Below are 14,438 nucleotides of genomic sequence, written 5' to 3'. Positions count from 1 at the left end.
AAGAAGAAAAGAGTAGAGTTACAGGGTTGTATACTGCGCCCGCTGCCGACGGCTGTGTTGTCAATGCTTGCTGTTCTGCGTTTCCCCGCGTGCCATCTGTAAACTAGTTCAAATCAGCCCGTCCTTCTGGTGAAATAAAAAAAAAGAAAGCGTATGGTCCCGTTCTCCTGTTGTTTTTCGTCGTCGTTCTTCTCAGAATATGCGGCGTTTTTTTTTTTTTTCGCCAGTTTCGTTAGTTTTGTTTGTTTCTGCTGATGTTTTGCTTCGCTGTTTTGTGCTGCGTGGAATGAGCGCAGCGAGGGTTATTCGGGAACACAGGTGGCATATCCCTGCCCTACATAGCCTTGCAGAGATCAATTACCCGTCCTCAATCGCAACAGCCCTTTGCGCTTCAGTAAAATGAGCACGCGAGGAATATCTGTTGGCTGCCAAGTCGCTCGTACGCAACGCATTCAATTATCGTTAGTACAGATTGCTCATTACTTTTCCGAAAAAAAATATGTATGTATGTATTTATGCATGCATGCATGTATGTATGTGTGCATGTATGTATGCATGCATGTATGTATGCATGTATGTATGTATGTGCACCCGCCGTGGTGGCTCAGTGGCTAAGGCGTTGCGCTGCTGAGCACGAGGTCGCGGGTTCGATTCCCGGCCGCGGCGGCCGCTTTTCTGATGGAGGCGAAAAGCAAAAACGCCCGGGTCTACGAGATTTCGGCGCACGTTGAAGATCCCCACCCCAGGTGGTCAAAATTAATCCGGAGCCCTCCACTAAGGCGTGCCTCAATCAATCAATCATGTATGTATGTACGCATGTATGTATGTATGTATGCATGTATGTAAGCTTTTGCAAAGGCGTAAGCGGCGGAGGCGGACAATGGAGGCACACGTTCCTGCAGAAGGCCACCAAGCTCATCGCAATCACTCCGGCCTCCTGCGCGCTCACTTCTTCGTGTGGATTGTCTTGGATTCTTTCGTCTTCATTACAACACGCACGCATGCGCGCAAGCACGAGAGAGAGAGAGAGAGAGAGAGAGAGAGAGAGAGAGAGAGAGAGAGAGAGAGAGAGAGAGAGAGAGAGAGAGAGAGAGAGAGAGAGAGAGAGAGAGAGAGAGAGAGAGAGAGAGAGAGAGAGAGAGAGAGGAGGGGGGGGGGGGGGGGGGGGCGCTTAGGTTAGCTGGGGCGGATGAGTAGCCACCAAGAGTCGGTGCGTGCGATAGTCGTGGACGAAAACAAAAAAGATGATGCTAACAGTATAGGTGCAGGTTCGCCAGGCCACCACCAGGCCACCATGTATGCGTGTACATAGATCCGTATTTTCCGCGTGGCCAGCTTCCGTCTCAACGAGGTGGGCACTCGATTTTATTATTTTACCCATGCCCAAAGCACAGCTTACTCCACGACCACTCTTTCGTTTACTTAATGCACGTACTCGGAAGGATAGTCTGCCTGCGCATGCGCAACAGTCCGCAACGGTTTCCGGGCCATATCGAGATTAGCAATACATGAAAACGAAATTGTATGCAGGATGTTTCTCATCGCCACTCCACGGATTCAGCTGGTGTTAACAGGGGTATCAGCGAGTTATCTGATGTGGCGGCGGATTCGTAGCCGTACCGTTTATTTGCGCGCCACTGAGTTCGTTGTGGGGAAATCAGTTTTTACGTGCAGGGGATAATTCTTTGCGTCCGCGGCCCTCAAAAAACATTTGTCCGCCTGACACCCGCACGCGCATTGTTGGGCAATTGTGCGCCCGCATACATTATAAAATCAGCTCCATTGTTCCACCCCAGGCAACGAAGTTGAGAGTTTATTTAATGCGGAATACGCAGTGTTTGTTTCGAAGTCGTGCGTTTGAATCATTGCCGCCGTTATTTAAAAGTTTATAATACTTAAAGATTTTACTTGGACGTTTATTTACTGGGCAGGAATGGCCTGAGTGCCCGCGAGGAACCTGACAAGACCGGGTCCGCAATGTTTCAGGCTCCGCAACGATTGCTTCACCGTAAAAAAAAAAAAAAAAAGCATTGCTGTTTATATATTTTTTTATTTATTTGGCTTTTGCTCCGGAGCGTGAGGTAACCGGCCTTTCTAACTGAATATTTAGTAGTAGTTTGGCTTCAAGAAGGGCTCGCACCCACAAGGTATATATATTCCCGTAGCCGAGCTTAGCACTCAATTCATTTGTTTCTTACTTTTATTTGTTACCCTTATTAATTTATAAGTGACCAAATAAAAATGAATGAATTAGTGTCTAAGTCTTTGACCGTATATTTTTAAAAGTTCGACTTGGTGCTGTCGTTTGTGTGAACACGGCGGGTCCGGCCGCTTTCGTGTCCCGAAATACTTACTGGTAAGCACATACGAACTTCACTGAGTGAAGCATTTGCTGCTGCCAACAAGAATTCTCCGCGGTCATTACCAATCGGTGTGCCCGATTGGCCTTATCAAGCCTGGTTAAGTCTGTTTTACTAGCGACAGCCTGACGGATAAAAATTACCATCCCGTCCTAACAAAAGTTGCAAGGAGCGCGAAAGGTAAACATGCGTCCAACCTTCGCCAAAAGTGTGTCCAGTCGATTGTCCAACCTCCAAAGACCCAGCTCGTGAACGAAGAACGAACCCGTGTGACGATTTTTCGCGCACTATAAGGCCCGTTCACACTTGCGACGAAGAGACGCGATATTTCTGTCGCTTTTGTCGCCCGGCGATCACTTTTGTCGTTTGGTCTCGACCACTTTTCGTCGCCGCGACAGAAATCGCGTCGCTTCGTCACAAGTGGAAACGGGCTTTTAGTCGCCCGGCGAAAAAAAAAAAAAATGGTTAAGACCAAACGACAGAAACGATCGCCTTGCGACTAAAGTGACAGAAATCGCGCCGCTTTGAACGGGCCTTAAGTAAACGCATCTACGGACAAGCGGAATGTATACTGATACGGGGTTTATGTAATTGAATTAAAGGTATGCTATTGTACTCCTCATTCGTGATCGATGCGTGTATTGTCTTGTACAGAACCGTTCCTTTTTCGCGATTTTCAAGTAACCGTTTTGACACAATGAGGGCACGGTTTCACGCATGCGCAGTGTGTCTAGAGATCTTATCATAGCTTTTCCGTCGACCAACCGGTCTACGGGGAAATGCACTAGTTTTTTTACAGATTTCCAGAACGCCATCGGCCCCACTAAAAAAGCTTTCTCTTTAAAAGCTCTCCCTTTAATATATATGTAGGGCCGTCGTTCTCCGTTTGGCATAGATCTGTATACTCGATGCGCGTGACACAGTCCTGGTGCAGATAAAGGCTTACGTGGCATACACGCTCGTGAAACCAGGCCAGACCCATTTCGTGAGGGTTAGTGCGGGGTCATTCACAAACGATTCATTGGTTTTCCCCGGCCTTGTGCGCATGCTTACGCGGTTTTGGCGGGCGATTTTAAAACTCTGTTAAGCTCAGCTTACACGCAACCGCCTCTGCCACGCATATTAAAGATCGGCATAAAACAGTGCAGAAAACAAAGTACTAAATGGTACTAAACAGAGGTACTAAACTACCGTCGCATGTATTAATATGTGGGACCCTTGAATATCGAGATGCTTGATGGTACTTGAATATCGAGACACTTGAAATGTTTCAATGCGAAACAGTTATTTTGTTTATTCCAAGAACCAAAGATCTGATTCACCGACTTAACCTTATGAAAGAACACCGTATTGTGACACTTGACAATGTACAAAGTGGTACTAAACAGGTACTAAACTACCGTCACATGCATTAATATGTGGAAGGGACCCTTGTACTTGAATACTGAGGCACCTGAAATGTTCCAACGCGAATCAATTAGTTTTGTTTATTCCAAGAACCGAAGATCTGATTCAACGACTTGAAAGAATAAAAGAACACCGTTTTGTGACACTTGAAATGTGTGTTGATGTTAACGCGCTAAACTATTTTTTTGAATAACAACCAGCTGTTAATGAGCCATGATTCATATCTCTAATGCCGCTCATGGCAAGACAAACATGGCATCGGCAAATCTATTCGTTAACCCCGTATTTCGCCAGGACTAACGTTTGGAATATTGATACTTTCCTCGCATAATAAACGGCTGTGACCGAATTGAATCATGACCCATGGCTTAAGTAGTACCTGCGTGTTGTTTTTATTGGTGTATGTTATAGTTCTTACAGCACATTCGCTTCCTGCTGGGGCTCTTGAATGGGCCTGCATTATTACTTAAGTAAATAAGTGTGTGGGTCAGTGCATTGTTGCTTTAGCTCGGCGGCTAAGCCAATCTTGAAAAGACACGTAGCACCCGCCGCGGTGGTTCAGTGGCTACGGCGTTGCGCTGCTGAGCACGAGGTCGCGGGTTCGATTCTCGGCCGCGGTGGCCGCTTTTCTTGTGGAGGCGAAAAGCAAAAACTCCCGTGTGTACGAGATTTCGGCGCACGTTAAAGATCCCCAGCTGGTCAAAATTAATCCGGAGCCCTTCACTACGGCGCGCCTCATCGCCTGCGTTGCGTCGGCGCGTCAAACCATACAATCAATCAATCAATCAATCAAAAGACACGTAGCAACGCGAGTGAAAATCGGAGACGCAGCTATACGCCTGCGTGACCGCTTGTGGCGTTTTAGGATGACCTACATCGTTTCCTGGGTCGGCATAAGTTGTCTGCAATTCATTCACGTCGGCCCAACCTCCGATTCACCCTAAGGCATGGGCATGAAAACTGCTTGCGACGTGTTGTTCTTTTACGCAACATTGTGCTTTGTGATGAAGTCCCTTTTACACTTCATCCGCCGCTCCCTGTTTGATCATCTTTCCTTGCGCGGTGCTTTTTTTCTTTTTTTGCATATCTTGCATGCTCCATTTGTTCTACCTTGTTCCTTTGAGCCCGGAGAATCGTTCCTTCGTGCGCACGTGCGTGCGTACGTTTGTGTGTGCGTGTATGCGTTTCTTTTTTTTTTAGGGAAATTCATTATCGGGCATCAGTCGCCTTGGTGGTACGCAGCCTTTGTTTTCCCTGTCATGGCTCATTTTTGTTGGTTAGTCATTGTTTTTCTGCCAAAAACGAGTGGGCGAGAATTATTGCTGCTAGTGTCTTGAACTTGAGAAGGACTTGCTGCTGGGCGAGCTGGCGTGAACTAAACAACCCGTGAACTCTTGGAGGCCTATCACGTAATGAAAAAAGGAGGCGATTGTGTTAGCGATGCGTCTATATCTCTGTATGCCTGCGAAATGAGTTGGCTTGACACCGCCCTCCGTAGCCTCCTAAAGTGATTAGTGAAGTTCTGCGCACAGCTTATCTTCGCATCTTCGTTGTTTCTGTCCCTGTATATTTGTTACACGCCATGGCAATAAAACCAGTTGCTAGTTAGCACCTGTCCTCTCCTCTTTCTTGTGTTCGTCCATTTTTAGCGCTAAAACCATGCCGCATAGTATCTTGAAGGAGTCCAACAGCGTCACTACTACTAGTTCGATGTACCCCCCCTCCCTCGAGAGTGGGAATTAAATTGACAATCGCGCGCGTATTTTTTTCCTTTTATTTGTTGCAATTTTAATATTGCGCGCATTGCCCATCTGAGTTCCTCGATCAGCGGGCATTATTCACTTCATTATAGCTGTGTGCCCGCCAGCGCGAGACAGGAAATGGGGTCGTTTCCGAAAACACGGTGGGCGACCGCGCACTGCCGGGAATTTCGCATTTCGGGATCGCGGCGCTATCAAATGTCGCGCGTCGGCGCCCTTTAGCGCCATACTTTTTTTTTTTTTTTTTCAAAGCACTCATTTCTGCGACACTGTACCCGTGCTGCCATCTCTAGGTAAGAGCGACAAAGCAAGCGAGCATTGTGTGGTGTGAACATGGAGGAACTTTTTCTTCCTCCATGGGTGTGAATCATCCGAGGCATGCCTCTGCAGCAGAGCCAGCGTGGAACTGATTGACGCAGCGGGGATGTACCGTGTTTTCCTTTCCTTTAGCTGTGCTTTATCAATCGTAACGTCAGTCGCGTCGTTTCGCGTGAACCCGGCGGCTTTTTCTACGTGAAGCCTCCGCCAAACTGGACGTATGATGGCAGTGGTGAGAAGACTGGAAGGAGTGAAGGTGGAGGCGGGAAGGAATTCATTTCGTTAACACAAGTGGAAAGGAACGGCACCGCTAGCGCATACGCCAGCACAACACCGAATTGTGGCCCGTCAATTCTTTTTTTCTTCATCTTCGTTGCCCTCTTATCGGGGCTGGCCGTCGTTCGGCACGTTTCACCTGATGGCAATGCCGGTCCCGTCACACGTACTACGCGTATGCAGCTAGGCATCCGGCGTATGAACCTTGCCAAGGTCACGAGTTCGGCACCCTCCTCGTAGCAGCTGACCAGGCGGGTTCATTCTCCGCCGTGCACCCGCACCCACCATCGACGTGCGTCGAAGCACGTCCAAGCGATGTGTGTGTGTATATGCGAAGGTCGCACCTAACTTTAAGCCGCACGCCGCCGGTCGCCTTACTCCGTGCTCGCCTCTTCTAGCCTTGCGTGTTTCCAAACGTGGCTTGCAATGAGGGGAAAAAAAAGGGTGGGGGGTGGGGGGGGGGGGGGGGGGGGGGGTAATCATGTGTTGCTCTTCACGGCTCTTCTTGTTGCCTTTATTTTTTCTGGGCTGGGAGAAAACGGGCTTGAGGTACCTGAAGGAATAGGTGTGGCTAATTATTCCCCAAAGAAAGTTGACAGGTAAATGAATTAAGGTCAAGAAATTAGGATAACTCTAAGGCATTCCTAAACAAAATGCACGTTCCGCCGGCCTCTGCATCAATCTTGAAAGCAGGAATAAAGCTCTTTGTATAGCTTCAAGATAAGATCCAGACGGGTGGGGTGGTGCTCTGGTGGTACGGGGTTCCGATGCTGTCGTACTCATGGTCAGACAGTGCGATTTTTAAACTACTATCGTTTTCTATCTTCGATTTAGCATTTTCACCAGCAACGGTGAAAATACGTGCGGTTTTATCCTAGCTGATAAAAAACACCCTAAGTCGTCTTCGACATTACTACGAAAAAAAAAAAAGAATGGTAGAAATGGCGTGGTTAGCCGGTCTATGAAACTGAAGCCAACCCCGCCGAATTTCGATTTCTTCTCACTCTGCAGATTTTCTTTCCAGCCAAAACACACGGCTGTTCTAGAGGTCGCGGGTTCGATTCCCGGCCGCGGCGGCCGCTTTTCTGGTGGAGGCGAAAAGCAAAAACGCCCGTGTGTACGAGATTTCGGCGCACGTTAAAGATCCCCAGGTGGTCAAAATTAATCCGGAGCCCTCCACTACGGCGCGCCTCATCGCCTGCACTGCGACGGCGCGTTAAACCCTACAATCAATCAATCAATCAATCAATCAATCAACACGGCTGTTCTAACAGCTCTGTTATGAGGTTGCTGTAAGTGTGCCATATTCATTCAAAAGATATCGCTGGAACGTTTTGCCACGATCAGTGTTCACTATCTTCGGAACCCGACCGCGACCACGCGATGTTGCAGAAAGTAGCCGTTGAAATGGCGCGGCCCGACCGGTGTGTGTCACAAGTGCCATCGCATTTGCAAGTTTCACGTGGCATGCCCTGCGTGCCCTTCTGCCCCTTCAGCTATTTGCTTCATCTCTGGGCGAAACGCCCACGCTTTGGGGGTCGCGCACAGCACAAAGCCCATTCTCGCGAAGATTACGACACCGTGGATTACGTACTACGTCTCCTCTGTTGTCGTTGTTTCGCGTAGGCTGAGTTTTTTTTTTTTCGGTGAGAAAGAGGGAGGAACAAGAGGAAGAAAAAAGGACGACCTTGCGATTCGTCTCGTTTAATGCGTTGTCAAAATATCACCACCTGCAGGTCATGCCGCGATTATCTCGGCGATTGTGTCGTCATCCCAACTTTTTGAAGCGCGCGCCCTGTTACTTGCGCTGCCCTTGAAGGTCGCTCGTGGAGTCGTCATCGCGACGTTCTCGTCAGCGTGTTGAACGAGAAGCCACATAGTCAGAGCTAATTAAATATATTACACGCGCGAACGCGCGTGCTCTTTCCTCAAAGCTGCGGGACCTCATTTCTGGCAAGAAGGATGAAGCAATATGTCTACTTTTTGGGACAGGGACTCTTAGACTTAGTTGAACGGATTTGCGCTGAACTTTTTACTGTCTTGGGGAAATCTAGCGGGTAGACGTGGGCGTGTTCAGAAGGAACGCAGTCGCCCTCACGTATGCATGTATGTATTTATTGCACAAAAGAAAGAAAGGGAGGTCCACCAACAGGCGTAAATTTTCTCGCCTAGGGGCGGACACCGGAACGCCTGCTGGTGTTGGGGAGGTGGGATAGGGAGGAAAGAGTACATAGGAATAGGGGGGTAGGGTAGAGGGCTAACATAAATATATAAAACATGGGCAAGAATAACCTATATACAACGTTAGGTGAAATAAAACAAAAACAAAAAACGAAACACTAGACATATAAATAAATATAAAAATACCACATTTGCAGTAAAGTATTAATTTCAGCGAAAATATCACTCTTGCTGCATCCCGCTTTCGATTACTATTAACGGTAAAACGCGTGCGGTTGTGCATGTGGTCGTACATTTGTTTGTTTGTTTGTTTCAACCACGGAGCGAGAACAATATAGGAGGCGAAACAAGGCTCCCTAACGCGGCCAGATAATGTCACAAGCACTCGTCATACGGTAAGCTAGCGGCATCTGCCGCAGGTGAAGAAACTGCGGGGCTGCCGCTTTCGGCATTGCACTGCACATCCACGGAAAGAAGTGCGGCCGCTATCATTTCGTCCATCAGGTGCCGCTACCCTCGCAGCGACGAAGCTTTGCAGTCCGCCTTGGTTTTCGTTGCGACATTATCTGGTCGCTCGCCTGCGCTTATGCGCTTATCGCGTGGGCCGTTTCGCCTCCAATATATTCTTGCTCCGTGGTTTCAACTAACTGCCAGTCCCGTTTAGGATTTTTGCACCTATACGGATATTTGCAACGCGTGTATTCATCAGAAATTTAGGTGTGGTTTCCGTTTATGCAAATCATAGGTTCGAACATCCTATCCCGGCCCCGGCGGCCGTTGCTCTGGTGGAGGCGAAACATGAAGACGTTTCGGCGCACGGCGAAGATTCCCGTGTGGTTCGAATTAATCTGTAGCCCTCAGCCACTTCGCCCCCCATAGCCTAGGTTCAGCTTGGGCGCGTAAATCCCCAAAGATAGATTTTTTTACGCGTGAGATGGCGCATGTGCCCTCAGCTTGAGGATTCACGTCACGGGGTGGAGACAAAGCTTGGCGCAAAAGCCAAGAAACAGCGCTGCTAGGCGACGTCGTTCTGTCGGAGCCGTAGAGGGAAAGAATGCCGCGCCAGCAAGAAAGCGCGTACCAGGTGCGACCAAGGATGGTCGGTGTGTTGCGCTGAAGACGAACTAATGGGAACTAAGAGCTTTGTGGGTAAGTGCACTCAAAATGATGAGGTATGCGTGGTCTGCGAGAAGGAAACAGAAACCATGCGGCAGATATAGTTCGAATGTTGGTTTATCCATCCAAATCTATATGAGGAAAATATTCTGCTCCTCGAAGCCCTAGTATTTAAAGGTAGCACAGAGGGAGTAAACTTCAAGGCTGCCGAGGCGACTAAAAGAACATTGTTGGAATGCTGGTGGAAGAACTGCAGAGAGGGGAATATTGCCTAGGACAACTACCACCTGTAACAGACAAATTATTATGAGCCTGCCCTAAGAGCAGAGCTAGAACTAAACCAGTAGTACAACACAGATATATTAGATTGTTTGGTGCGATGACACGTCATCCCACCGTTGCAAAGAGGATACCATTAACAATCAATCAATCAATCATTCGAAGCGCGTCGTCTGCTACCGTGCACACCTAAGTGGCGCTCTACCCGCGCCACCTCCCGCATTCGCCTCTGTGAAACGACGTTCAATTTCACTCATGCCCCGTGCCCTTACTTTGAGTACAGTCGACTCTCGAATAAACAGAACTTCAAGGGACCAGAAAAATGAGTTCCGTTTAACACGTGTTCCGTTTACTGAGATGGATGTGTGAAAGTGCATATTTATGTGCGTACACACACTCAATACCATTTCATGGAAACCTAAGCACTAGAAAGTGGATATAGCTGATAGTTTTTCAGAAAGCAAGAAAAAAAATGCAAGAGGTTTAGGCACAGCATTTACAAAGTTGATTTGGCAACAATGAGTTGCTGCGCACCACTCTAGAACCGCCGAATTTAGAAGACGGCAACGCGGTAATGAAGCGCGAATAGCACCACGATGACACGAACGAGGCGGCAGGAGCTAAGCCCTGTAACCTCGGCGTATTGAATGGAGACCGAACGACTGGAACAAGAACTGCGATGTTGCATTCGTTGTGCTAACACGGCTGACCATTAACGAGACGAGGCTTACGATGCCAACGAGGCTAAAAAATACATGGTGGAAGAAAAAAGAAACAAAAACGGAACAGCCGGAGCCGTAAAAAGCTGTTTTTCATGCCAATGGGTTTCACAAGAAGTTCCATTTCCGGTTCCGTTTACACGGTGACGCGGAAATTGTAGTTTCGATTACAAAACCAGCCAACTTGCAGGCTACAGTTCCATTTAAACGAATTTCGTTTAAGCGATTTTCGTTGATCGAGATTCTACTGTATTTGCACCGAGAAACCTCTTAATGGGCTGTCATGCCCCCCCCCCCCCCTCCCCTCCCCGCTTTTTTTTTTTTTTTTTTTGCGCACGGATGAGTGTTGGCGGTTAGCAGTAATTTGGTGAATTTATTTTTTCCCGTGACCTTACACGTATCGCACGTTCACTGTCGTCTTTGAAAGCATGTACATTATCCCAGCAAAATAGCCGAGACTTGGCGCTTTTCCAGTCAGTTTCACAACCTGTCTATTTGTGCGTCAATTGTGTTAAATTAGGTGTGGGCGATGTAGCCTGCAGGGGCTGTGTCCTTGCACATATTGCGCTTATAGCCGTTCCATTTTCCCAGCTGTTTTTAAAACATGTACGTATGCTAGTAAGCTCCTCGAACGAGCCAGTTTTATTTATTTTTTCTCACCAGCGAGTAACATATTGGTGCGTTTTGGCATCTGCCCCTAAAACTCCTGCAGGGGCTTGAAACTAGCATTTTTCCTGTTCCACAATGTTAATTGCCGCTTCCATAGACATTCGCACTTCGGATAAGCGCACAGTACGGCCAGGCCGTGTAATTTTCCGTGTCGAACCCAGCCTGTCGACATGAGTTTTAAAATATAATGTTAAGTAGTGTAGTGAAATCCAGCTGCCTCACCCGAACCACAGCGTGCAACGCCTCGGCTGTGAAACGTGTCACGCAGGTGCATTCGGGGCGATAAGCGCCCAACTGCAATGGCGAGCGCAGAACAGACGATCATCGAAACAGCCGGCGCAGCAGACGCGCGTGTGTTCCCGAGCGCACAATTTTGGGGGAGGATGTAAGGTACGTTACTCCCCCCGCGACAATGTGGATCTCCAGCACTAATGTGTAGTGCCTAGAATATATTCTAGGCACTATAGCTAACGTAACTGCTCCATTGTTCTCAGACTGTTCTTCACTTATTGTGGGTCCGTTTACACATTCACTGACTTTTCCGTTCAAAGAAGACGGTATATCTGAGCGTACTGCTGACATCCTTCGTAGCACATTATAGAAGTTGATTTGATTGATTGTGGGGTTTAACGCGCCGACGCAACGCAGGCGATGAGGCGCGCCGTAGTGGAGGGCTCCGGATTAATTTTGACCACCTGGGGTTCTTTAACGTGCGCCGAAATCTCGAACACACGGGCGTTTTTGCTTTTCGCCTCCATCAGAAAAGCGGCCGCCGCGGCCGGGTATCGAACTCGCACCCCTGGGTTCAGCAGCGCAACGCCTTAGCCACTGAGCCACCGCGGCGGGTTAGTAAATTACTGCTTCACTTTAGCCAGCTGTCGATAGTTGGCGATCGGCATATCGACAGCATACGCGCTAGACGTGGGCAGCAATGCACCATGGTCACCCGACTGTCGTAGCCCCCCAATAAGCTGCGGACTCGGTAACACAGTGATACCCAACGTCGATAGTGTCTCATCGATGTGTTCGCACACATGTGCAAATGCCGAGGAAAGCATTCTGTTTTGATGAAATCATTAACGATTCCCGTTCTCCCTACGTCCGGGTATGCCCCCCCCCCCCCCCTTTCCCTCATCGGCGTACGCAGTAAAGAGGTTGTGAAGGTGTACGCGGCTAAATGGTACGGCCGCATAGCGTCAGATGAAATACCGTCGCAAGCGACGCGTTAACTGACGTGTGTTCGACGTCTACCCTTAGCACGATGGTTAGCCAATTCTTTCTTAAATGCCCCTGCAGAAAAATAAAATTAAAGAAAACAACCCGGAGGTACTTTTTTCCTTAACTCTATTTATACTAGTTCCTTTTTTTCTATCTGCATGTCATGTTTCCTCTTAACTTTTAATCACTGCCATGTCGCTCTTTCAGATGCTGAAGCAGATGAAATATGTTTGATCGGAGCCCCCCAGTGGTTCAGCCTAGGCATTCCACATTTGCAGGATTCGCCGGCACCGTTCAAGATATGAACCTTAGGCCGCAATAAGCACCGAGATAGTTAAAATTTAGCGTTGGCAGCTTTCGGGTGCATGATGTGTGCCGAAAAAAAGCGGCATAAAACGGCGCATCAACGGGAAAAGTCGGAAGACGACACAAGGGTCAGCTCTGGCCTGTGTCGTCTTCCTACACATCCCTATGCTTCCTGGGGTAGCGTAGCAATGTGTGCAATTCAGCGGGGGCAACGCCTTTATCTTTCGCAAATTAGTGTAATGGTTCCTCATCACGGTGAAGGAATATTGATACGCGGCACATTGTCATAGAAGTTCGCTCTTGCGGTTGAAGTCACCCATTCACCATTGTGTGCGCGCCATAGAGGGGGGAAAAAACGGCAGCTTTTGTGTCTGGCTTTGTCGCAGAGCTTCAATGTTATGCAACAAAGCCGACTTGACAACGCGCGCTATGTGAGGAAGCCACACCAATGCACTGCTATGCGGCAAAGCCAACTTTGTAACGGTGAAACTTCGCCATGATGGGTGAGGGAACTGTTGCGAGAGGGTTGACCCAAATCTGTAACTGCAGTCGTGGCACCCCAATCAGAAGTGGCCTGTTAGTGGCGTTACTACCCCCAAAATCCAGTATGCGGCGCTGACATTTGGAAAAGAACACCAGTTGTTGCTGGCCATCTGCTGCCAAGCTCTGCGGCCTTGTGAACAACCAAATCGCTTCACCAACTTTCTAGACGCCAGATATGTCGACCGTGAGAGGTTCAGCGGCCCTGCACGGACAAGGAGTGTTATGTCTATAAATATAGAGAACTGTTACATTCTTAGGGTGGTCGGAGACAACCCAAAAAAATTAAATCAGCGACGCCTAGTGTTTGCAACGTGTTTGCTAGGTAGCCTTTTGTATAATTTGTGTCTGTATTAACGCCACTCGCTATTTTAAAAGGAGAGGGTGGCAGTAGGGCGGCTTCATACCCTAGGGAAATAGGTAGCTGGTCCCAGATATTTTATGGTTAAATAAATTCCCAGCTGGGACCAGCTTTCATTTTCTCTAGGGTGGGCTACATAGGTTAACAGGCCGGCTGCATATACAGGTTGACAAATGCCCTTACTAACGCGAGAGCCCCCTCCCGCCTGCTGTGGCAAGCTTGTAAAGTGTACAGGCAGAGTAATCCATCAATGCCGGCCTTCTTTTCATTCCCGCAGATCCCATAGTGGCGCTGCAGTTCTCTCCCGACGGCCGGTACATGGCGGTGGCGGCCGGCAAGCACGTGCTGGTCTTCAACAACGTGCCGGGCTACGAGAACGCCGTGGACGACCTGGAGGAGCGCAAGAAGGCCGCCTCCAACGCTTCCATCCGCACCAGGCTCCAGGCGCAGATCGACGAGGCCCGGTACGCACGCACCCTATGCGTTTTCTTACACCCCCCCCCCGAAGGGAGGGGGCTGGACGAACGAGTGAGGGTTTTGAAAACCCATGTGCTGGCATTACAAAAGGAAAGAGTGCACAGGGGTGGACGTCACCCGCTGTTCATCCCCCAAAACTTTTGTCCCTTTGCTTCGAGGAAACTGCCTACCAAAGATGAGAAACCTTACCAAAAAGTATTGATTACAGAATCCATCACCATACCGGATTATTTGCTAGGATTGTGCCATCATGGGGTATTACTTGGGGCGAGAGTTGAGCAGGCCTGCACTGGCTACTTTTACCTCATCAGGAGCTAGACCAAGGGCATTTTAAAATAGCGCCCCAGGTAGACATTGCATTGCAATGGCAAGTCCACTGCAATAATCCACTATGGCAATGGCTTCACTGCTTTGATACATAAGTGATCTCATAAGCTTTCACATCAGCTCA

The 14,438-nt window shown here is 48.6% G+C and overlaps 1 protein-coding gene across 1 annotated transcript in view; it reads left to right on the top strand.

The window, feature by feature from the left end:
* Window positions 1-14,438, top strand: part of LOC144145236 (transducin beta-like protein 2) — a 209,591-nt gene that overhangs the window by 190,090 nt on the left and 5,063 nt on the right. The window contains exon 9 of the mRNA XM_077676777.1: window positions 13,788-13,974. Coding sequence (XP_077532903.1) covers window positions 13,788-13,974 — 187 coding nt within the window. The remainder of the gene's footprint in view (window positions 1-13,787; window positions 13,975-14,438) is intronic.

The sequence above is a fragment of the Haemaphysalis longicornis genome, unplaced genomic scaffold, assembly GCF_048455015.1.
Source record: "Haemaphysalis longicornis isolate Haplotype H1 unplaced genomic scaffold, Haemaphysalis longicornis Haplotype H1 scaffold_7, whole genome shotgun sequence".
In the NCBI taxonomy this organism is placed as follows: Eukaryota; Metazoa; Arthropoda; class Arachnida; order Ixodida; family Ixodidae; genus Haemaphysalis; species Haemaphysalis longicornis.
Note: the sequence above shows the minus strand (reverse complement) of the source record. Positions and strands in the feature narration are given on the sequence as shown.